This window comes from Podarcis filfolensis (assembly GCF_964270895.1).
Source record: "Podarcis filfolensis genome assembly, chromosome: 12".
Taxonomy (NCBI): Eukaryota; Metazoa; Chordata; class Lepidosauria; order Squamata; family Lacertidae; genus Podarcis; species Podarcis filfolensis.
The window spans coordinates 4,650,230-4,676,113 of NC_139614.1; the positions used below are offsets into that span (position 1 = coordinate 4,650,230).

Consider the following 25,884-nt stretch of genomic DNA (forward strand, 5'->3'; position numbering starts at 1 on the left):
TGAAAGAGCTCATCTTCTGAAGAGTTGACTTGAAATTATGGCAAATTAGAGCATCTATACTGTGTGTAAACTACAACAGGACAGTTTAAACACATTCCAGAGTGTTCAGTGAAGTCCAATTAATTTCCACCATGATGAGTTGTTTCCCTTCCCCGCCCCCCGGCCTGGCATCTTATCCCGAGGAAGAAGTGAAGGGTTTCTAGCCATGACAGCCATGCTGAGAAATGAACATTATTTAAAACAGCTGCAACACCTTTTCCAAATTTCCTGTATTGTGAAATGACAGCAGCGTCTGATTTGGTGAAATCCACCCAGCATTGTCTCCTAGTCAACTTGTAAAGAAATAAACCAACACCATATGCTTTATTTGGTGTTTGTTTTTCCATCGGGTGCCTATAATGAGAGGTAGGGAAAGTTTGCACAACAAAAGTAAGAGTTATCTGTGTTCAGCTCCAGTGCCACAAGACAACTGAAGGCGTTGCAAAAGCTAAGAGCATTGCGGTGGCAAGCCCCTTCTGAAAGAACCAACAATCTGCCACTATTTTTTATAACCCCAAAACTGAGGCATGGGAAAGAGCCACATACTTTCTTCATTACATGTTGCTTGTTATTACTGTGCCTTTGATTTCATTCGGTGGGTCTAAATTTACTTGATCACACTCTTAAGGTCCCCCCGCCATTTGTTTATTTTTACATCTTGAAGAGGGCTTATTTAAGCACCACGAGCAATTGTTCTACTGAGAACCGACTATTTAAAACTTTCACATCATTGCAGCTGAGTGCTATGCCTCTTTAATTCATTGCAGGTGCTTTTATAACTGACACCATTTGTAGCTTATACTAATTACTAGGTATTAGAAAGACTGTGAAAAGAGCAGGTAGTTGAAGGAGCCAATGGGCTTAGGTATATCATCTGTTTTACAAAAAGGAAGAAACGCATAACAATAAAGCATGTCTTTGCTGTTTAGTTGGATTCCAACTTTTATCTGAAAGCAAATCTGATCCCTTGTACTTCTACTCAACTCTCTGGTCCCTTGTACATCATCATTCCATTTCTAGTGTGACCAGAATTGTTTCCACATGAGCCCATTTCTTTGGAATTGCCCTCCTTCATTCACTCACTTTTAACTGAGAATCAAAACAGCAGCATAATCAAATTGTTGCAATCCAATGCTTTTTGGGGTTGTTTTCCTAGATGTTTCCCTCCCCCCTCAGATCTGATTCATTGTTGTTGTTGCTGCTGCAATAGAACATAATTGCAGCTCTAGACAGACAGACTTTTCAGAGCTCTTGTCCATTTTAATTTAATGCAGGGGTGAGAAGCCTGTGGTCCTCCAGGTGGTTTGACTACATCCCCCATCATCCTTGACCACTGGCCATGCTTGGTGGGCTGATGGGAACTGGGGTCTAACAACAAGCAGAGGTCACAGCTTCCCATTACTGATTTAAAGTTTCCTGTTTGAGGAATGCTTCCTGTTGAGTACAGATGGAGGATTAGTGACAAATAAAAAGGTAAAGGGACCCCTGACCATTAGGTCCAGTCATGGCCAACTTTGGGGTTGCGGCGCTCATCTCGCTTTATTGGCCAAGGAAGCCGGCGTTTGTCCACAGACAGCTTCTGGGTCATGTGGCCAGCATAACTAAGCCACTTCTGGCGAACCAGACCAGCACACGGAAATGCCGTTTACCTTCCCGCCGGAGTGGTACCTATTTATCTACTTGCACTCTGACGTGCTTTTGAACTGCTAGGTTGGCAGGAGCAGGAACTGAGCAATGGGAGCTTACCCCGTCACAGGGATTCGAACCGCCAACCTTCTGATTGGCAAGTCCTAGGCTCTGTGGTTTAACCCACAGCGCGACCCGCAACCTGCGTCCCTTAGTGACAAACAGCCTCTATTAATTGCCCCAATCTCAGTTTGTTCCCATAATGCATAAAAGTAGGTGAGGCAGCTTTGACTACACATTGCATCATTTTCCCCTTTTCATTTTTATATTGAAATAGCAATATAAATTTGCTGTAAGAGAGCATGAAAAGGCATGAAAGGAAATCTCCCCCGAAAGCAACAAATGAAAAACAAGCAAATTACTGAGTTCAGGTGGCATCTCCTGAAGAGTTTGTAGAGATTTCAAATGTGAAATTGTTGGTCTTCTAACAAAAATATCTAGCTTGTACCTATTATCAGCCTTCACACCTGACCAGAACTGGCTCACCTGGTAGGGCAGAGTCACAATGCTAGTATCCTGGCTGCTGCGTCAGGAAGGTGAGGGGAGAAGTATCAGGGAGACCAGTGCAGTCCAAAAGCATTAGCAAAGCCAATCCAACACTTCTGCCAAGTGTGCCCACACTGTGCCAGCCTCTCTACCACCTCAGCCCTCTCCCTCCCTGAAAGGGGCTCCAACACTGTGGCCAGGAAGTTGGGCTCCACCCTGACAGGCAAGCTGCTTCTGTACCCAATGGCTGCCAAGTGCCCAGCATCATGCCAATGGTTTAAAATGGACCCATACAGGCCCGTTAACTTAACATCTGTTCTGGGTAAACTGGTGGAAAACATTATTAAATACAGATTTACCAAACATATAGAAAAACATATGGCTTTCACAAAGGTAAGACCTAACTATCATTTTAGAGTGCTTCAATTATGTCAAGAATATGGATAGGGATGATCCAGTAGACATTGTGTCTTTACGACTTTCAAAAACCTTTTAATGAAGTCCCTCACCGAAGACCCCTGAGCACATTTAGCAGGAAACAGGTTCTTTAATGCATCAGTAACTGGTTAAAGAACAAGAAGCAGAGAGTAGGAATAAATGAGCAGTTGTCACATTGGAAAGATGTAATGATCTGGAATTAGAGGTGAGCGATGAAGTGGCCAAGCTCGTTGATGATGCCAAATTGTTCAAAATAATCTCTACAAACTGGCAGAGTTGGCATTAAAATGGAAGGTGTAGCAAGGAGTGCTTTTTCTCAGGGGGTACTGGCACCTCTTTTTGTTGTGGTTAAAGAGTGTGGCACTTAATGTAACAACTTCATGGTGAATACCAGTGCCTGTTTTTCTAGAAAAAAAGGACTGGTAGCAAGTGTAAAGTCATGCCTGCCGGGGCAGAAAACCTCAACTTCCTGGTGTCTGAACTGCTAGTGACTGATCAGGAAAGAGATACTGGAATGGTGTTGGGTAGCTTGAAGAAAATGTCACCCTAGTGTGTGAAAAGGGCAAAACCCATGCATGAGATTATTAGGAAATAGAATGAAAGTAAAGTTCCCAATATCACAACGTTGTTATACAAATCTAAAATGTGACTGCCCTTGGAATACTGTGTCCAATTCCAGTTGCCACACCTCAAAAAGGATATTTCAGAGTTGGAAAACATTGCAGAGTTGGAAAACGTTACGGCATATGTGGCTTTGGGATTTAGAGAAAAGGTGAGTGTAAAGGGACACAGTAGAAGTGTACATGATTTAGAACGGCGTGGGGAAAGGACAGAGAGAGAGAAATTCCTCTGAGCTCAAAATACCAGAACCTAGGATGGTCCAGTGAAGCTGAATGCTGGAAGGTCCAGGCAGGACAAAAGAAAGTCCTTCTTCACAACATGCAGAGTTAATCTGTTATAGAATCCAATGTAGTAACGGCCATCAAATTTGATGGCTTTTAAAAGGATTTAAATTCGCTGTTGATGGCTACTACTCATGATGACTGTGTACTACCCTCCAGTCTCAGAAGTGGTAAGCCTCACAAGGACACAGAGTGCTGCTGAACTCAGGTCTTGGCTGCAGGCTTCTCGTGAGCATCTGGTTGGCAACTGTAAGAACAGGATGCTGGACTTGATGGGTGTTAAGAAGAGCCATCCTGCAATTATGACAGCTGCAGCCTTTTTCTCTAACCGCTTCCTAATTACTCTACTGGCTGTATCATTTTTCCTTTCAGAGGGGTTAATTGTGGTTCGTGCTCATCTCCTTGAATGAACATTGCAAGTTAACACAAACACATATATGAAAGAACAACACCTGGAAAATCTCCCCTCCCTTCCATTTTCTTATTTCAATGTACCTCTTGTGTCATTGCAAAACATGTGAAACCAATTTGGTCCATCTCAGTGCTCTCTCTCTCTCTCTCTCTCTGATAATCAAGTATCTTTTTATGTTTAAGGATTAAAAAGTTTTCCTTCAAAGCAGAGTTGGAACCACCAATATATCATATTAATAAAGGCATATGTAAACACAGATAGTACAGTTGTCATAGTCCCCCCTCAATTATGAATATTTAAACTGCTTCCAATTCAATGCAGGCATGCCAAAGAGCCTGTTGAAATCAGAGGGAGGAGATCTCAACATGCGATAAAAGGTGCTGAAATATGGAAGGCTGGAGAAGGATGAAGGTCTCTTCATGTTGTGCTGCATTACAAAGGAATCTTTCTGGCTCCTCTGCCTGGCTTCCAGTGAGCAACTGCTTCCGGTTTCCTTACAGTTTATCAGCTGGCATTACAACAGAACATAACTTTAGACAAGCACTTAATGGAGGCACATTTGCAAGGCTGGTGTGTCCCCATTATTAATGTTATTACATAACATGAAGGTTGGCAACATTAACCTTGCTATGTAGGAATCCCTTGCAGACAACTGCAGTGCCTGGAGACAGGCAGGTTGTGCATCCACAGCAGTGACCAGGGGAGAAATGACCACTGGGAGGAGCACAGAGAGAAGAAACACCCTAGTGCATCTGCAGCAGCACAGCCAGACGCCTTCATCTGCAACAAAGCATGCCTCTCCTGTATTAGTTTCTACAGCCACAGCAGGCGCTGTAACTCTCCAACTGTTTGACTTCATCCCTGAAGGCACACGCTTCCATTGTCTTCCAAGACAGATAGATGCCAACCAGTGTTGCTTATAATAATAATAATAATAATAATAATAATAATAATTTATTATTTATACCCCGCCCATCTGGCTGAGTTTCCCCAGCCACTCTGGGCGGCTTCCAATCAAGTGTTAAAAACAATACATTATTATTATTATTATTATTATTATTATTATTATTATTACTTTATACCCGACCTCGCCACCCCGACAGGGACTCAAGGCAGCTTACAGATAAAACAGGAAAAGAAAAAAACATAGTGGGGAATATGATAATTAAAAAACAATTAAACATTTATGTAATTAAAAACTTGCGCCTCAGGGAGTTCATTCTCGTGCTGCTATCACAGTAGTTTGACTTCACTCCCAGAGACACACTCCATTCTCTTGAGACAGACAGATGCCAACCAACATGGGAATGCAAAGGTGAAAAAATATGCATACACAAGTATTTTTTTTCTACTGGGACATAGCAGCTTTAGCGATAACTGCCCCCACCAACCCCAGATGCTTTCTGGAAGAAATGTAAAGACATACAGTTCCTTTTGTGCATTTTTGCTGTCATGCAACTTTGATGACACATCTAAGACCTATCCATGTGGTTTAATGAATGCATGCAGGCTTCAAATGGAGAGGCGCACACACAAAAACCTTCCCCCGGTTTCCCACATGTGCTGGCATTGTTCTAAGGAACTCGGGACAGCCTGCATGGTCCTCCATATAGTAATGGGTCCAAAGGCTTCATAGTGGAGCTGAAGTCCACCTCTCTATCCACCACACTACCTATTATTTCAAAGGTTTTCAACAAGGAGGCATGTCTGCAAAGGAAGGGTCAACCTCAATGTCTTCAAAAGGCCGTGACGTTATTTCTAGTCCTGAGGGGCCAAAGGATGAAATGCCAAGAATATTTTTCAAAAGGTGGAGAAGCAGACCTGTCATGTAAACTTTTGAAAGCTTCTTGGCAGATTCTCTTTTTTATTTGGAATCCTAGTAATTCAAAACATATTGGGTGTCCCCTCAGAAAAATGTGTTTCAAATGGTGTGATTTTTTTTTTCTAGAAAGGAAATGAATGAACACACACAGGCACACACATATTCACACAGAAATGCCCTGTATTAACCTCGACATTCACTTCTAAAAATGAAATTGAAGGATGCTAATCTAAAATTTCAGTGGAGTTGAAGTACATAAAACAATGCACTGAATTATGGCCTTACCCTGCAATCCCAATGACAATGAACTGCAGAGCTTCAAGTAATATTAGAAAAAAGCAACAAACTGAACATTTTGAAGGCCTAATAATAATGGATCAGTTTGCAAGGCATATGCACATATGAGCAGAAATATAAGAGGTGCTTCCACTGGTTTAGTGCTTAGAGTCTCAGACTAGAACTGTGATACCTGAGTTCAAATCCCTGCTCAGCTACAACCTTCATCGCAAGGTTATGTGAGATTAAAAAGTAGAAACAAGGTGTAGAAACAAGGCAGGATAAAAGTATAATACATAAATGTCTGTATCCATACATATCACCAACCTGCAGAAATGCTGAAAACTAGTGGAAGTAGGCACCGAAACATATCTCCCCCAAAATAAAACAAGGGAATGATACAAATGAGCAGTGCAGTCCTAATGTATGTCTGTTCAGAAGTATACCGAGAATGTTACATAAGGTAAAGGTAAAGGACCCCTGACAGTTAAGTCCAGTCACAGATGACTCTGGGGTTGCAGCGCTTATCTCGCTTTACTGGCCAAGGGAGCCGACATTTGTCCACAGACAGTTTTTCCGGGTCATGCAGCCAGCATGACTAAGCCGCTTCTGGCAAAACCAGAGCAACGCACGGAAATGCCGTTTACCTTCCCGCCGGAGCGGTACCTATTTATGTACTTGCACTTTTGGCGTGCTTTTGAACTGATGTATGTCCTAATGTATGTCTGCTCAGAAGTATACCAAGAATGTTACGTAAGACTTACTCCTAAATAAGTGTGTGAAGGACTGCAGCCTGTGTCCCTCCTTCCATCTACAAGGAGACAGTTTCTTCATTGGCATGAGAACTGAGGATTCCACCTTTTAATCTGCTATCATTCTCAACACACATTTAGTTGGAGATGATTTTGGTTGTCCTTTAACGTATATGCGGATAAACACAGCTACAAGTATGAAAGTGGTGTCACAGGTTTTTTACGAGTACATTTAGGGAAAGTTTAAAGATTCCTGGCCTCCAAATAAACACACCGAATCTCATATATATATATATATATATATATATATATATATATATATATATATATGTATATGTATATGTATATGTATATATGTATATATACACATATATATATATACTGATCAGAGGAGAAAGGAGCACAGTCTTATGTTCTACTCTAGAGAAGAACCATAACAAAATTGTACAAAAAGTTGGCTGAATGCGAAAGGGTAGTTACAGGGCCAAATCCCATAATTCACAAAACCAAGTGGAAAAATCCCATAATTCACAAAACCAGTGGGAAAGCAAGCAGATACATTTATTACAAGTGATCTCTCGGGTCAGCATGCAACATTCAGTTAGGCAACGTTCCATCTAATTTTTGCGGCTGCTCAGGCAGACCTAGTCATTTGATAAGTTGCTATCTTGTTTTTGCCATTCATAAAAAAATCAGTTGTGTCTGATTTGACTTTTTGGTTATCGTATCAGCAACAAAAGCCAAGAGGTAGAAGGGAAGACCAAATATTCAATCATTTGTCAAGATAAAGTATTAAGACAAGAATAAAATGTCCTCGATAGAGACAAGCAGCCAGAGCAGTCCCTCGAGGATTAACCTTAGAGTTTATTTTAGTCTGAATTTTCTTAAGTGATTTGGAAGACGAAGACGATGACTCTAACATCATTCAATGACCCCAAGCCAGGAAGCATTGTTAAGACAAGGTCAAATCAGAAAATTGTGCAATACATATTGGATGATGCCTTGAACTGGAGCAACAGAAGCGGAATGAAATTATCAGTAGTACCAAGTACATATCATGGAGGAAATAAGCAAATAAAACTGAGTGTCCAGCTAAGCATGGAGGCTATCTGGGTGGTTGGCCAGGGTGGACTTGAGCAGAAAGCCTTGCCAAAAATGTGTTTTGAACACCCCAAACAACATGTGCAGACTGCTATGGATCTCTGCAATGAAGTATGCATACACCGGAAATGGGCCTCACTGACAACGGAGGAGATATGTTTACTGGATAAGGGAGAATATAAAAAACATAATAAGAATCCAATAAACCCCCATTCCACGACACATTTAAAAGGTCATAGGATGTCTATCAGCCAAAGGCCTGCTTAAAAACGGAACGTTTTTGCCCGGAGCCTAAAGGTATATAATGAAGGCACCAGCCATCTCAAACTGCAATCCTACTTCCATTTACATGGGAGTAAGCCCCACTAAATTCAAAGGGACAAGTGCATGTGGTTCGGATTGTGCAATTAGTCTGGGAAAGAGCAGGTCCCTCTTTTGAAGCAAGATACTCACCCAGGAATTATTACCTGTGCTTTTTCTTATTTAGAAGCGCTGCATGCCAAAGATTCCTGGCAAGGTTTGAGAGAGAAAAATAATTTCTCTTGACTTGGATAAGAGTCAGCAGACATTTGCTAATCACTATATAACCTTTAAAAGACATCTGAAGGCAGCCCTGTATATGGACGTTTTAATGTTTAACGTTTTATTATGTTTTCGTATATGCTGGAAGCCGTATGAGTGGCTGAGACAACCCAGTCAGATGTGTGGGGTACTACTACTACTACTACTACTACTACTACTAATAATAATAATAATAATAATAATAGATTATGCAAACCATAGCCTGCAATTCCACAGAACAGAGTAATGGACCTGATGCTTTGTGATACTGCAAACATTTAAAATACGGTGCCAATAATATTTTCACTTGGAAGTGTTAAAAGAAAATTATGTAGGACAGATGTGCATGACCCTTGCTATAGGATATAGGAACTGGATGCACTTATACTGAGCCAGACTATTGGTCCACCCAGCCCCAAACTGGTATAGTAGCAGAGGGTCCTTTTTTAAAAAGCGGAGATCCAAGAAGTCTGGGACCTTCAGCACACAAAATCCGGGCTTCTTGTCCATGAAGTGCCATGAACTAGATAACTGGGGTGACAAACTCCAGAAAGGAAGACAGAATGCAGGGTGAGAGCACTGCCATGTGGAAAGCGTCTATGGCTGTTACAAGACCATGTATCTGCTGTCCATAGATTCCACATACACAGACAGTGGTTGGGCTACCAGCAAAGGTAGTGCAGTTGTGATCTCTTGCTTCCTGCCAATGCATAGCTGTCAAGTGTCCCTTATTTGAAGGGACAGTCCCTTATTCCAGCGCCATGTCCCACTGCTGTCCCTTATTGATGGATGTCCCTTAAATGTCCCTTAAATGATGTCCCTTAAATTTCAAAGGAAGCAGCTCCTCTCCCTCCCTCCCTCCTTGCCGGCCAGGGAGGAGGGAGGCTCCAACTGTGTTGCTTGGCTGTGTTGCTCACCCAATAAGAAGTCTAAGAATGACTGGGGGGTGGAGCTTGCATGCCTTATGTGTGGCTAGTTAATGCAAGTTGAGGGGTTTTTTGAATGCTGGACGCCATTTTGTTGCATGTGCTGCTGCAAACTTTGCAGTGCAAAGCCAGGCCGGGGAGCCATCTTAAGTTGAGGCTGCATAGGCCTTGTGGTGCATGTGATTCAGATTCTATTCAGTTGAACCTCTGGTTACAAAGTTGGTTGGACAGTGTTCTCGAAGCTACCAGCATGAGTTTGACCAGACTGCAGGAGGACAGGAAGACTGGAGTGCCTGGAACAGGTGAGGCTGCAGGTCCCTTATTTTGGCTGCTGGTCCCTTATTTTCAAGGCTGCTGGTCCCTTATTTTCAAATCTGTAAGTTGATAGCTATGCCAATGGGATGGAGGCATCCAAAGGGGGGGGAGTGGGGAGGGAGAAAAACTGCCTTCCTTTTCCAAGGGTAGGTCCCCTGTTTCCTCATCTGGATGGGCAGCTGCCATACAGATGTGCCCTGACAAAGGAACAGGTGATTCAGAGAGGTTAGCAGAGCCAAGTAACTTCGTAACTTCCTAGTAATAACACAAGATGAAAACAAGGAGATACTTTTCAGCATTCAAACATATCGCTACTTCAGCTGTGTGTTTATTTCTGGACTGTACTTATCCTCTTTGGAAGGGTGGCTAAAAGGAACTAAACTGGACTTCTGGGAGAGGAAGAACAAGGTTCCTGTATTTTATTTAAAAAAAAATGTTAAAATTATTTTTTATGGCAATGTGAAGTCAGGGAAGTGTTATTGAGGGCTGGCCGCTTGCCACAGGGTGGGGTTTTGTTTTGGTATCCTTTTAGAGCTTGCAGGTGTTTGGCATGAACTGGAATCAAGGACAGCTGTGATAGTTCAGATCTGCTATTTCCCTCCCAATATTTCTCAGAAGTGATGCAGTGTGGTGATGTCTCACACCTGATATCCTCTACTTGTGTGGCATGTCTAACTGCACTGTTACAAAAAGTCTATCCATTTTACAGCTTTTTTTTAATGTGCAGATCACAGCAGTAGACTGGCAATGACTATCTAACAACACACAGCCCAAACTCTATCTGGATCAAAACGAGACACTGTTGATACATCCTGTGTTATTTTCTTAATTTATTTTCCACAGGCTCTTCCAAAATGCATGATACTATAGACTGGTATGTAAAAGAATCCGCTTTTTTGGAGATCAAGACATCTGCCTGCATTCCACATACTTGAAAACTAAACATCTTGATGCTGCAGCCCTGCACAATACCTGCTTTGTTTGTTTGGGTTTTGTTCTGTTACATCTTTTGGAAACAACAAAATAGTGTCTATTTTACTCTGAATGTCTTTAAAAAGCAACAACAATGGTTTGTTTATGTTATTTTTAAAAAACAGAATTCCTGATTATATGTCATGCACAAGTTCCCTAGAGTATTTCTGACCATATTGAGATCATCTAGCAAGTGTTTAAAACTTATTGGGAATTCCTTTACTGCACAATCTTGGCCTGATTAAAAAGAGGATTTAAAAAAAAAATGAATGAAAGCTTGGAAACTGCCTGGCTATAAAAAGCTGCATGGAAATGGCTAGCATGACTGTAATTTTCCTGATTGCAAAGAAGTTCTACAAACATAGTGACTCGTTTACATGTTAACCAAAAATAAATTGTTCTCCTCAAATATTTTGACTGCTGCACTGCTATTTCTCCCCCCCCCCACTAGTGAATCTCTAAACCTAAAACAGTAAAAAGCTGCAACCCAGAAGAGCTGCTTAGCTCCGGTTGAAATGTTAATAAATGGTACATTACTGCAGTTCTCCCAAAACGGTACGACTTCAGCGTGTTGTTGTTGTTGTTTAGTTGTTTAGTCGTGTCCGACTCTTCGTGACCCCCTGGACCAGAGCACATCAGGCACTTCTGTCTTCCACTGCCTCCCGCAGTTTGGTCAAACTCATGCTGGTAGCTTCGAGAACACTGGCCCACCATCTCGTCCTCTGTCGTCCCCTTCTCCTTGTGCCCTCCATCTTTCCCAACATCAGGGTCTTTTCCAGGGAGTCTTCTCTTCTCATGAGGTGGCCCAAGTATTGGAGCCTCAGCTTCACGATCTGTCCTTCCAGTGACTGCCAATTGTATGTCTGAATGTTCCTTCTCAGGGCTGGTTCACAAGACTTTGCAAATGGCGTTGCCTGCCCATCTCAAGGTCAAAGGCTAGCAGCTGTTCAGCAGAAAGGTCCTGCACAGTTAGAAATAACTTCAGGAATGAATGTTTACATGATTCTGGGGACGGTGGATTGTACAGCCCCCCCCCCGTAAGATACTTCTCCATTTCTCTGGGATGAGAAAACCAGAAAGCACTAGGTTGTTTTTAAAAATGAAGGGAAAGTCTGATAAGCCATTTAAATCCCAGTTAATTGTTTTTTAAAAAGCATGCCTGTCCCACTTTATAGTGACAAGCCAGACTTTGATATAATGGGGCAAAAAACAGCAGCAGGTGCTGTTCCTTCAAGTCTTAAGAAATTTCTACTCATATTAAACTTGGTGCTACTTAGAGAAATCCAATGGACTTGCAGACCAAGGAAATGCCAGGAAACAGATTCCAATCTAGAAATCTTAAATCAAGCAGTAAAGCAATTTATTAAACATCTGCAATATAATCAATTGCAATGTGTTTAATAAAATTGACTCATGACTTAGCCAACATCTTTAAACAAGTGGCAGCTGTATTCATAATCATGAGATTATTATTAAAAAGGAAGCTACACCACCGTTCCACTTGCTGGGGGTCAGAACAGCCCTTTGCTTTATGTGACCTCAACAAAAGCATAACACAACACAGTTTGGCTTCTCATTTAAAGATACAGCATATTACAACTGATGTGAAGAGCTCATTTTTGCTTCGGATCCCCACTTCCACCTCTGCTGTGGTGCCCAGAATCTAAAACTCTCTCAGGGGGCTTGCCTATTCCTTTCCCTACTCACTACAAGCGTTTGTTGAAAACAAACAATTTCAGTGGCCCTGTTTGGCTCTGTAGCTGATTAGTGCTGCTTAAAATGTTAAATTATCTTTAGTATTGGTGTTTAAAATGTTGCCCTTTGTTACATTTTTGTGCTGTTAGACATCACTTTTTGAGTTCTTTGGGTTGAAAAGTGAGAAATACTTTTTAATAGAAATAGAAATAAATCGCATTTCCCATGTGAGTTATTTTTACAAAATTTCTTTGATTAATTTATTTAAGATACTTATAGACAGCTTAGGATTTTTAAGAAAAGAACTCAAAGTAGTATCCACAAAAATTCAAGGCACACAATAATAACCCAACAGCATTAAAAACAGTGTGCAATACAATTCATCTTTGCAACGGGGGCGGGGGGGGGGGAACGAGACAGGTATGAGCAGCAACTATTCTGAAAATGCTTAGGTGTAAAGAATACTGTGACGAGAAATCCAGTTGATTAAATATCAACTTTAAGTAACAAAGAGATCATTTCATTTCAAATAACAATCCCTATAAATGTGGTGATTCTGTTTAGATGACCTGGCAGACCCGTGTCTCAGTGTTTCACTGAACAGCTGGGGCCTTGCAGACATGGGCTGCTGCTTGCGGAGGACAGATTTTTCACCAGAGAGCCTTTGCATCCAGGCTCTTCTGATCTGAAAAGGGAGCAATGATGGGGAACATTAACTGGCAGAAGACAGGAAGAAAATGAGGTTGTAATTATTATCGGGGGAAAGAGCCTTTAACATAAAGACTAGAAACTGATGTGAACCACAACAAAAGGAAGCCACTACAGAAAGTTAAAAGGTTTGCATGTGAAATTTTAAATAGGAACGTCTGAAAGTTGAGTTTAAGGAGCCAGCCTTCCTCCCTGCGTGATCCTTAAATATCACCTTTCTCAGTGTTAAAAGGTTTACATTTTGCAGTCCTTTGAACATATGCATAATCACTAATTTAGCACCACCATGTGAATAAACCTCTAACAAAACACTTGTAAAACCAACCTGCTGTAAGTGCTCAAAAGCCGCAGCTTAAATCCCTGTGAAAGTTACAAAGCGAGAAAGTTGGCTTTCCTGCAGACCACAGTCAACTTCAGCACTGCACTCCATTGTCCCACGAATTGCAGCCCACTGTCTCCCAACATTTCCATTCTGATGTCGCACTGACCTATTTGCAAACTTTCGTCACACCTGTCCTTCTCACCCTCCTCATAGGATACCAGCAAGAGAGACACCTCTGTCTCTGCGCAATCTAACATCCTTCTGCCTCCCCCACACCACCTCCCAACATGTTCTGAAGAGTCCCTCAATTCTCTGGAGCAAAGTGAGGTGGGCTGTCACTGAAGGCTGCAGTGGGAAGGGGAGGTGGTAAAAAAAAAAAAAGAAAAGGCACTTCTCTTCTTCCATTAAGGAATGGATTAAAAAAAAAACTTCTGTGATTGTAAGGACACCAAATGGATCCCACAATTTTTTTTAAAAAAATAAAATATTTTCCATTTGGCACAAGTAACAAGGCAACAGTGATAGATCCTAAAGAGCAGGCAAACTTGCATGGGATGAGAAGGTTCATCAAGTGACTCAGTCCTAAGCCATTTAGGGTTTAAAGGTAACAACCATCAGCACTTGAAAGCAAACCAGCAACCTGTGCAACTGATTCAATAAAGGGAGCACATGATCCCAGCACTTGACCCAGCAGAACTTTCATGGATTTAAGTTTCCATGTGCTTTTCAGGGGGAAACCCACACAGAATGTGGCATAGACATCCAGCATGTAACAAAAGCATGACGTCCCATGGCCTCACCTGACCTTCTCAGCAATGGGCACAGCTTCCTCTTTTTTAAAGTCACTGCTTTACTATGCAAGTTGTCCATAAGATTTTCACATTTGAAACCAAGTCTACTCACAGCCTTTGCTGTATAGAACTGTCCCATCGTGTGGCACGGACTTTTTAAAGAACAGATTACTTTGCCGCAATATGTGGAGAATTTGCAGATATGTGGAGAATTTGCAGACAACAGCCTCACTTCTACAGTTAACAAATATTACTGGTTATAGAATAGTTAATCTTATTGGCTTCAGTGGGATAGTGTTCACCAATCACTGTCTTGACAGTATTCAGTAACTTCTGAACACACAGAAAAGGAAATATATCAGTCAATGCCTTCTTATCAATGGCATTGTAACTTTTTGAAACCAGAAGAATAACAGAGAAAAGACCAATAAAAACAATAGCTTAAGGTCAAAATTGGATGATTTTAGCATCTGAATAACATGCACCTCAAGAAAAGAGATATCAGTTTTTATGTACCTAAACATACCTGTTGCAATTTTATATAATACTACAAAGATTTGATGGTGCCTTTGCTTCCATTACTTCAGATGGTGATAACTTAACATACAGTGATTCCACTTTTTCTGCTACAAAAACCTGAAAACATTTAGATAACCCAGGCTGAGCCTTTGGAATAAGGTTGACCACAAATATAATGGATAGCATGTATCATGTTGAGCACTGCTGACCAGAAGGGTCCAGTACCCAGCCCACTGCAAGCACAACAAATTGTATTATTAGATATAGAAGGACAAATTACACACTCACACAGAACAAGCCATTCCAGAGCAAACTCCCTATGCCCTGAAAGTTCATCGAACTGTAGTCAGGATATGGCTCAGGATCTAATAGACCAACTGTGTGACACAATACAAAACAGAGTCAAGATTTCCTAGGATTCGGCTTTTAAAATGTCTTTAGTAAGTTATCTCTTTGCTATACTGTGCCACTACTTTTGTTATCATCATAATTATTTGTACGGTAACATCAACTGAGGTTGGATAAATGGAAGAGGAGCAAACGTGAATAAATTTAAACAAGCATTCAAAGGTTTATCAAAGAGAACTGACCTGAGGATCCGAGAACACTTGCTGCATGCTATTGATTGGACCATATGGAACACCACTACCTTCAAAGAGTTCTAGCCATTTGGTGGTCTCTTTTTCCAAAAACCTAGGAATAAGGAAACATGCGGTTTGAACTATCCATTTCAGCCAGCATTTTTTTACATATATAAGCTAGTTTCTCTCAAAGTAGTAAATAATGCAGTAAAAATGTTCTGCACATGTTCCCCAGAAATACAGAGACTGAGCCCTGGGGCAAAAATCATGGTTAGACTGTCTTACAATTCTATCTGATTTTCTGATGCAATCCAGCAGTGATGCAAACCAAAATTATCAGCAGTTTCAATAAAACCCAGTACATTTCCTCCCATTCTTAATTACTGTAATGAGCTTCACATTTTTTTTATTTCACGTCTATTTTTCACAACAAAAAGATAGATGTGATGTGGTTAAGAGACATATGTATGAGAAAAGGTCTATTTTTAAACACAAAGATCCAATTCAAAGCCTTGCAAAGTTTTCTCCTCCTTTACATCTGAAACACATGTCCCAATTAAAAACCACAATTGTTAGTCAGATAACAACATTGATCACATATTTATGTGTTGTATGATTGTAATATTTGTCCCAAGGTCATCCGGTTTTGCATATGATATACTATACTTATCCTGAACAACCCAAATTTCCTTGGTTTACTTGCTTGCCTCCTTGGGGTCATTTACAGAATCTTACTTCGTTATCATGTTCCTATCATTAGAGACATTTCCTGCTTCCTCCTCCCTATGGGGAGTTGTTTAGATGAAGTTCACAGACAGTTCCAAACAAAAGCAAACATTTAAACAACCTTTTACATTGCCCTTTTTGAGGTAGTCTGAATCAAAGCGCTTGGAAATGTAACTTTGCCAAATATGTGTCTGTTATTTTATCATTGTGCAACGAAACAGGCAACCACACACACAAGGTCTGTAAATGCTGTGAAAAATATTGCCAAATAACTTTTCCACAATCAGCATTCTCTAGGCTGCACTTTGGATTTGAAAGAATCTGTCTTTGAAGAATAGGGAACATCCAGGCATGCGCTGTCAAAAATAATGAACGTGACATGCAAAAAGCTGAAGCACTTTAAAATGCTTCATCAGAAAAGACAGCTGGCTCCCCTTATGCTCTTATGTATAAACTACAAAAACTGGGGCTGCTGAAGAGGCCAGAGACCTGGAAGACCTGCTCCCTGCCTTGCAGGTCTTTCCCACCTGGCCTGGGAATGGACAGCCCTGACTGACTCCAGCTACAAAAGCCAAGGCAGCTGAACAGACTCCTAGGCTGGTTGTTGTTTAGGGTTTTATTTGGGTGGGGGAGGGGAATTTTAACAAAAAATAATATCAGTAACAGTATATTTATTTTACATTTTGCTATGACTTATGTGAGAACGTTGTTCAGTTTGCTTGTGTACTTTTGCATGCTTTATTTATTGTTTATGACTACTTTTGTTATGTCTGGAATTGTGTATTTTTTAAAATACGTTGGGATTTGAACCGCCGACCTTCTGATCGGCAACCCCAAGTGGCACAGTGGTTTAACCCACAGCACCACTCATGTCCCTTTACATACATATACACATAGTAATTGTGTATTTTTTAAAAAAGCTGCCTTGATCATGGTTTTAACTATGCGTATATGTATGTAAAACCATGCTCAAGGCAGCTTTTTTAAAAAATACACAATTACTATGTGTATATGTATGTAAAGGGACATGAGTGGTGCTGTGGGTTAAACCACTGTGCCACTGGGGTTGCCGATCAAAAGGTTGGCGGTTCAAATCCCAACGGCGGGGTGAGCTCCAGTTGTTCAGTCCCAGCTCCTGCCAACCTAGCAGTTCGAAAGCATGTCAAAGCGCAAGTAAATAAATAGGTACCGCTCCAGCGGGAAGGTAAACGGCGTTTCTGTGCGCTGCTCTGATTCACCAGAAGCGGCTTAGTCATGCTGGCTACATGACCCGGAAAAACTGTGTGCGGAAGCGGACAAATGCCGGCTCCCTCGACCAATAAAGCGAGATGAGCGCTGCGACCCCAGAGTCATTCACAACTGGACTTAATTGTCAGGGGTCCCTTTACGTGTATGTAAACTGCTTCCCCTGCTCACTTCACAACGTGCCAAGCCCCCTCTCTTTACACTTGGCCACCCCCCTCCCGTTAAACCTTCCCAACCCCCTTACAATTCACCCAAACCATGCCCCCTCTCCATATTTCATTGCCCAAACTGTGCCCCTGCCCTTAGACCTCACCCTGCCCTCAGCTCATACCGCTTGCCTCACCCTGCTGTTGTCATTTTGGCCTCAGCCACAGGCGACAAGGAGTGGCAGGCAGCATTGGCAAAGCAGGATGGTTGCTGGAAAGCTGCCCTGCCCTGCCCCATTCCCCAGCAGCTCACCTGGGGCATCCACCTCCCTCCACTTCCCTCGCCAGCCTCTGACACTGCGGAGGCTGAAATAGCGGCATCGTTGTGTGATGGGCAGTGACAGCAGAACAGGATGGATGGATGCTGGGGAGCTGCCTTGTCCGGGCTTTCTTGCCTAGGCCATATTGCATTAATATGGGGGGGGGGGAGAAAGGTGGACCGGAAATGAGGCAATGGAGGAAGAGCACCAGAGATGTGGATGTGCCTGAACTGAAGAAGGATATGTATCTTGAATTTCTAGTCCAGGCATAGGCAAACTCAGCCCTCCAGATGTTTTTGGGACTACAACTCCCATCATCCCTGACCACTGGTCCTGTTAGCTAGGGATGATGGGAGTTGTAGTCCCAAAACATCTGGAGGGCCGAGTTTGCCCATGCCTGCTCTAGTTTGTATTTTTATGCTTCAAACTGCCCTGAGATCTTTGGGTGAAGGGTGGTATGCAAATTTAATACAATAAATTTTAAAAAATGAAATGAAAGAACCGTGGGCGAGGCTGTGGGGGTGGGGGGTACCCTGAGCACCCCAATGTGTGGAGGCAGTAGCAAAGTGGAGGGGAAAGGAGCGAACAAAAGCAGAACTAATGACCTGGCATGACTTCCAGTGTTTCTCAAACTAGGGTTCCCAGCTGGCAGGACCAAGATGATGGTAATTGTAGTCCAACACAGCTGGGGACTCAAGTTTGAGAAACACTGATGGGATGAGAGAAAGAGTCAGAAAAATGGCACGTGGGTATGTGAAATTAAGACTTGAGAGCAAGCGAGGGGAAGTGACAGAGAGGAAATGTGGCTGGGTAGGAGTCTCAGAAGGAATATGGGCGTGACAGTGAGGCGGAGACTCAAAACTGTGGAGCAGGCAGAGAGGCAAGAACAGCTGAACTGAAACAGTGAGAACTTCAAAGAGACAAGGAGGAATTTCAGGAAGCAGCAGGAATACCGAGGGGAAAGTGAAAGCAGAAGGGAAACCCGAAGGCAAAAACTGGTCCAGCGAAAGGTCAGCTGTCCAGTACCACCTTAACAGGGAAGAATAGCAAGGGCAGGAGGAATTGAAGACTTCCTGTAGCTAGCTACCACATGGTGGGTCAAATAATAGGACTGCACAGAAACTTTGCACATTTTTTTGGGTGTCTGTCTGTCTCAGGAAACAATGGAGTACACCTCCAGGGGGGAAGTCAAACTGCTGGAGAATCACAGCGCCTATAGTGAATTCTCCAGGGTGCAAGACTGGGCAGTCCTGTGCTGCCCAGAAGACAAGACTGCCTCTCAGCATCGCTGATGTGGTCCAAAGGAAAGCAGAGCAAGACGTTTGGCACCAGCTTGGCTGCAGGAGTTGGCGGAAGGAAGCATACAAGACGCCTTAGGGGCTCCATTCCAAATTTGTGTAGGGTTACTCCTTAGCCTTTTCTTCTCCAGAAAATGTTTTGCAAGGTTGGATGGCAGGTTGAGAGGAGTTCCCTACCAGGACAGACTTTGCTCGTGTGCTCAAGACATTGATTCCATAAAACATATTTTGTTGCACTGTGCAAAATATGAGCAAGCCAGGGCTGAACTGATATTACCCTTGCTGGTACCCTTCCCGGGAAAATCAGAGGCTCACTATGTCAGGTTCCTATTGGAAAACCGGACAAATGCTAGAACATTAGCAGTGGCAAAGTTTTTATCGGTGGTTGCAAGAACCAAGGATCCCTATATTCTGAACAAAATGCTTGTTTAACCTGTAGGTAGGCTGTATGAATTGTGTATTGCTTTGTAGCGATTTGGTGGGTCTCTGGACCGTAATAAAGATTGTTGTTGTTGTTGTTGTTGTTTTGCAAGGCTGATTTTTCCTCAGGGTTTACTCCTGAAGCCTTTCTCACGAATGGGTATAGCTACAAGGAGGTTCAAGATCCCATGGGTTTCCCATATTAAGAATCCCCTAATGTGCAAGCAGGGTGGGCGTCTTGAGAGCACCTGGGATTCAGCAGGAGAGGGGGGCTTCACAGTGTGTTTGATTATGTATTTAGCAGCTCATGAAACTCAAGGCAGCCTATGTGGGACTCCTAGGCAACCTTCCACATATGCCCTGCCCAGACCTGCTTAACTTTAGCAACGTAGGTGCATCATGTGCAGTCAGGTTGTGTTGAACCTCACATCTAATCCAACTTCTAATTTCTGATAAGGCAGATAATCACTTCTTCAATGCATTAAATTTGACTGTGGTCAGTGTGATTGCTGACACTACTGCAGATAAACTTTATCTTGCCATGCCATTCTTGGCAATTTAACGTATTTTTCCACAAGAAACTCTGCCAGATGCATAGCCATAAAGGATATTTAGCATTAATCTACTCTGCTGCTTTCTTCTTGTGATGGATGACTTGTTCTCCACAATTATTCTGTTTTAGATACTGTTGCAAACACTCCAAGGAATAAGGGGTGTTTTTTGTTTGTTTTTGTTTTTGCTAGTACCAAGAAACAGTAACAAGTCCCACATAACCTGTCTTTCAAAATTTACCATATAAAATGTGATCACTCCACAAATGATGTCTATTAGCTAATACAAGCCAAATTACAAGGAACAGGAATGGAAACATATGACTCCAAGATCCTGGACCAAGATTTATATTACAATTGGCCTTTCTTTATTGGGTGCCAGATTCATTCAAACTAACATGACACTTAATAAATTATGTTCTTCCATTAGCATATGAAGTACAGAATAGGTCTGTACAGGCAGCATCTGACGTCCTCCAGGGATTTTGTGGAACCTCTGCTAACATAGCATAATATATTTGGCAAATAAGCTGAAGAACTGAACTTGAGACAGCAGCAGGGACAACCAAGTAACAGCCAACTATGGGTATAAAAATGAAAAATGGAATATTGTCTTTCAGAAAACCCCACGTCGGGACTTTGCAAAAGAATTGGATGAACCCGCACCCCCCTCCCATTGAGCGGTGTTTGAAATAAAACTGCAGAGGGCACGTATATGGGGAAGATGAGACTGTCTTCCATGCAGGAGATGACTCAGGGGCCTTTGAGAACATTTTAAGAGGTTCTAGGAAAATAAAGAACGTTTCCAAAGGAAAACGACTTCTCCCACTGATGACCACGTACACAATATGGTGTTGCACAGAAGATGCCTAGCGGACAATTTACAGCTAGTTGTAAGTGTTGCATTTAAGTACTTATTTTAAGAAAAAGTACCATTTGAAATATGTGTTTTGAGGGTCGTTGTTTTTTAAAGGCACATATTAATGTGAAAACTGAATGTTATTATGAGGGACCAGAAACAGACAAATTTGTCCTTACCTAGTTAAAGACAAATCAAGACAATCTTGCCTAAGACAAAATTTCTTAAGTGACATTCATTTGGTGGAATAATAATAATAATAATAATAATAATAATAATAATAATTTATTATTTACAACCCGCCCATCTGGCTGGGCTTCCCCAGCCACTCTGGGCGGCTTTCAAAAAAATATTAAAATACCGTAATACATCAAACATTAAAAGCTTCCCTAAACAGGGCTGCCTTCAGATGTCTTCTAAAAGTCTGGTAGTTGTTTTTCTCTTTGACATCTGGTGGGAGGGCGTTCCATAGGCCGGGTGCCACTACTGAGAAGGCCCTCTGCCTGGTTCCCTGTAACTTGGCTTCTCGCAGTGAGGGAACTGCCAGAAGGCCCTCGGCGCTGGTAGAACGATGGGGGTGGAAACGCTCCTTGAAATCTTAAGTTTTTATAAACTTACATAACACCCTATAGTTAATATTAGCCTACATGATCTATACATAATAAAATGGCCATGACTGCAAACAAGTTTGCAAAAATAAACACTTGAAGCTTAAATTTATAAATCATACCTGGCTGTTAAAATTTCAGTAAGTTCCTTCCTATTTAGCACTCGCTGCTGGTTATTTTTGTATCTGGAATCATGGCTGATTTCAGGCAGATTCAGGATCTGAAATGCATTTAGTAACATAATCATCACAGAATGTTGTGCAAATTGGTCTTCAGTGAAAGAGATGCAGTCATACACTAAATATCAAAGCATAGAATCAATAAAACTGGGCTCTCTACATAAAGCATTTCTTAACATTTACTGTATGTGTAAAATCCAAAAGCACATTTAGTCAATTAATTAAAAATAATTTAATTTTAATTAATTGGAGTAAAATATGTCCATCGTGCATTTAATTAATTAACTGAAATTATTCTATCTCCATTTCCCACTAATTCAACACAAGCAGCTCACATCAGAAACCTACTTATGTGCAAGTACACAGTCAAAACGTATTAAAACAATAATAATATCTCAAATGTGTCTCCTAGCTATTTATTTAAAGACTCTTATTCTAGTGATCACCAAAAAAAAAGCCCAACAACTTTTTCTGGACTTTTATCTCTGGAAATATGGCAACCCTAAGTTATATAACAGAATATGTCACTGCTGCTTCTTATGTAAGAATCAATATTCCACATTAGCTCATTTAGAAACCAGTCATCGGTGAAACATTTTACTAGAATCATGCATACACCTGCAACATATTTATTTGTCTTGTTCTAAAACCGACTTTTTCCTTTTGTACTGTTATTATCGTATTATTGTAAATGGTCTTGTGACTTATGTTAAAGGTGATTCACAAAATCATCAACATTATCACCTTGAGCTTCCCACCTTGTGAATTGCTCTTTAATTACTATTACCTTGCAGACAGTGGCAAACTGTTGATCATTTCCTGCTCCCACCACAATGTAGCCATCCTTTGTTTTGAAAGCCTAGAAACAGTATGGGAGATCAGAATGTAATTGAAACATGCATTATGGTACTATGTGAATAATATTTCTCCCTCCACCATCAGTCGAATTTAAAGGTCACTTTCAAAACTAGTCTGAGTCCACACACAGCATCTGCAGAAGAGAGGTGGGGAGGCAGGCAGAGAAAACATCTGTGCCTGCTCCTGCTGGACTCTGCCCTCCGCTTCCAGGCCAACTTTATGTTCACTCCATTTGTTTTAGTAAGTTGATATTGTAAACTGCTTTAGGTGCCTTGGCAGAAAGGTGGCATATAAATTCAATGAATGAAATATAAGCTAATGCTTTAAAACTATGTTAAATAGTCCACGTTCTCAATAGAAATTAATATTTTCTACCCAACAACTAAAGCTTTTTAACTTTAGCTGAATTTACGCATCACAGCAAGCACACACATTCAGCCATTTAAGGCACATAAAGATGGGCTTCTGTACTTTATTTATGAGGCTCTCAAAGGTCCCTTTAAAGTAAATGCATGTATAACCATGTGCTTATCAGCAATTATCACTTTGCAAATGCCGGTCAGACCACACAGCAGCATCTAACTTGTGTTCATACTCTTGAGCTGCGAATACTGAAATTACTATACATGTAAAGGCCCAGCCATTAATGTTTTTGCTTCACTGACTTTGGGGCATGTGTGGGAAAAATGAGTAAATCCTAAAATGCAATTAGGAAAATGCAATCCCCATGTCATCTTCAGACAGAAGTAGTATTGGAATAAATACAGCAGCGTCTCTCTGCATGAAATTTATTTTCTTCTTCAACAGAGCAGATATTCTGGGCTTCCCATCACAAAAAAGGCTGATTATTTGTCAGTCATTGTTGCTGATAATGCAGAAACTTCCCAACATTATTAGCACAGCAAGGCCAACATTTAAGAGTGCTAACAACAGTTTCATTCATGGTCTATGGATGTATACACACACAACCCGCAGGTTACCACAGGTTACTGTCTGGTCACAGAAAGCTCCACTATCTTATTATACAAAGGAGACAGAAAGCAAAGTGCAGACAGATTTTAATGAGATTTTGTTTTGATAAACTGCTGCCCATAGCCGTGAATCTTGCTAAATTAGTGCAATAAAATTTACTTCATACAAGGCAAAAGTCTTTTCTGTGTGTGTCTTTTGTTTGTAAAGAACAGAGGCTTGTGACAGGGCATCCCGGAACATGACAAAAATTGCATGCAACATAATACACAACGTTGGTGTCCTGAACTTCGCGGTGTAAGAGTAACTGAAGACAATAAGCTACAGACATGGAAATTATTTCAGAGCTTGTTAGAGGAAATCAGTGGAGATGAATAATATGACATTCCAAAGCAACGTTTGGTAAAAGAAACTACAGGTTCGGGTTAAATATACAAAGATTCTCTAATTATCAAGGGATAGGAACAGCCCAAATGGCCTAAAGCAGAGGTTCCCAAATTGTGACCTGTGGTTCATAGTAAAGACACAATGAAGAATCATGCAGCAAGTAGCACAGCACACTACAATTGCTACAACGAGCAGAAAAATGATGAGGTGGTTCAGCAAGACTCTCAGCAATGTTCATGTGGTCTGTAAGGGGGGAATGCTTGGCAAAACTCAGTGAGAGTGGTGAGGAAAACTCAGAGGAGTGCCAAGTGTTGGTGGGGGCAGGGATGGCCTGGAAGGAGCCCTAATATAACTGTATTATACTATTTTACATACACTATTTTGATTAAAATGTCGGACAGAAATCAAATAAATATACACATTTTTCATAGTAATTAATTATAGTCGCAGTACTATCATTATCACCAACATAAATACAGTCATAAACAATGATGTTAAGAGTTGTGCTGTAGAACCAGTTTCTGATGGGAGTTCAGCTGGTGGACATTCCTTGGAGGTCTTTAACAGGAGAGTATTGCCACCTGAAAGACACAGCTACTGGATTATAATAGAACAGTCATGGCTAGTCAAAGACCTACACCAAGGAACATCCTGACTCAGAATTCAGTGTTTTCCCTTAAGGAATCCAATCCATCCAATCCAGACCCTGGAGAGAAATATTTGGAGGAAGAGGATTGGGGCCCTGAAAACTGCATTCCAACTGAAGACCTGGAGAGATCTATCTCAAAGATCCTTGCCAGGGTCCAAGGAACCACTTAGAATCTGCCTTTGATCGCTGATTCTTTCCCATCACCCCAAGGCTTCAGGAGTGGAGAAGGCTGTAAACACAACGAGATACTCAGAGTCACCAAGGATCTATTAGGGAGAAAGGGTCTCCCTGGGAGGATGGCAAACAATGACCCACTAAAGGACCAGATAATAGAGGAGCTGGAATTTTGGTCTCCTCTGGACCTATGCTGATTCTGGCAACAGAGAGCACAAGCCCTGCTCACCACTAATTTTACATTTTGTGGGGGGGGGGAAATGCTATGCATTTAAAGTACCTCACACATATTGAGTTAGATCCAGACTGAGCTAGTTGAACTTAAGTCATGATTAGGGATAGAGGATAAGTTTGGTTCAATATGCATTTGAAGTTAAATCAATCAAATTCACACTTTCTGAAGCAATATATGAACCGAAACACAGCTAGCCTTAAAAATCCGCACATCTTAATTTTGTGAAGCAGTTCTCCAACCAACCAATGTTTACAAAGATGCATATGTTAGAGGAAAGTGTGCATAATGAAAATATTAGTGAAAATAACACTCACACACAAAAAAAACCCCATTGTATTAGGAGAAGTTGCTTTGCACAAGATTGCTTTGCGCAAATTAGTCAAAATGGCTACATTTATTGAATTCCAGCTTTCTCTTCTCTCCCAAAGAGGCAGACATGGGAATGGAACCCTAATCCTTGTTATAGATCTCCTCTATTTGAGCCACAACCACCTGCCTCTCATGTCACTTACAGCGAACATTAATAGCTATTATTGCCATTATTTCTAGAGCATCTCAAAAGCTAGGGGCTGCACAACGATTGAGGCAAAATGAACAATCGCTGCCTGCAAGTTTACAGTATGAAATCTATCAAGTAAGAGACAAAGTTTTGCCTTTTATTTTGCCATTTATATCTGATTACAGTTTAGTGGAAACAAGCCTCATTGGATTAAAAGAAACTTACTTTTGAGTGGACATTATAGGACTGCACTGTCAAGATCCTATCTTTTCACCCCTCCATAGGTTCCACATGAACTACACTGCAATTTTGCCAAGGATAAACAAAGTCTGAACTACTCACGAGCAGCTGACACAGGTTCTGTCCTAGCATTTCCATATCAAGCAGCCTACAATTGCTATAAGAACGGATTCCCCCTGCTCCAGCAACTCTCACAGGATCTCATTATTAGTCAAGA

General features: G+C 41.4%; 1 protein-coding gene across 8 annotated transcripts in view; it reads right to left on the reverse strand.

The window, feature by feature from the left end:
* The window catches only part of SUGCT (succinyl-CoA:glutarate-CoA transferase), a 296,012-nt gene that overhangs the window by 161,085 nt on the left and 109,043 nt on the right, over window positions 1–25,884 (reverse strand). For 3 of the 8 annotated variants that reach the window (XM_083578146.1, XM_083578141.1, XM_083578142.1), the window contains exons 10-12: window positions 22,444–22,515; window positions 21,600–21,697; window positions 15,314–15,416 (exon numbers count right to left, since the gene is read on the reverse strand). In XM_083578146.1, the coding sequence (XP_083434272.1) occupies window positions 15,314–15,416; window positions 21,600–21,697; window positions 22,444–22,515 (273 nt within the window). Of the gene's footprint in view, window positions 1–7,353; window positions 9,176–9,790; window positions 11,650–11,718; window positions 13,069–15,073; window positions 15,101–15,313; window positions 15,417–21,599; window positions 21,698–22,443; window positions 22,516–25,884 lie in introns of those variants that run through there. The other 5 variants (XR_014540129.1, XM_083578144.1, XM_083578145.1 and 2 more) reach the window with 5 other exon arrangements.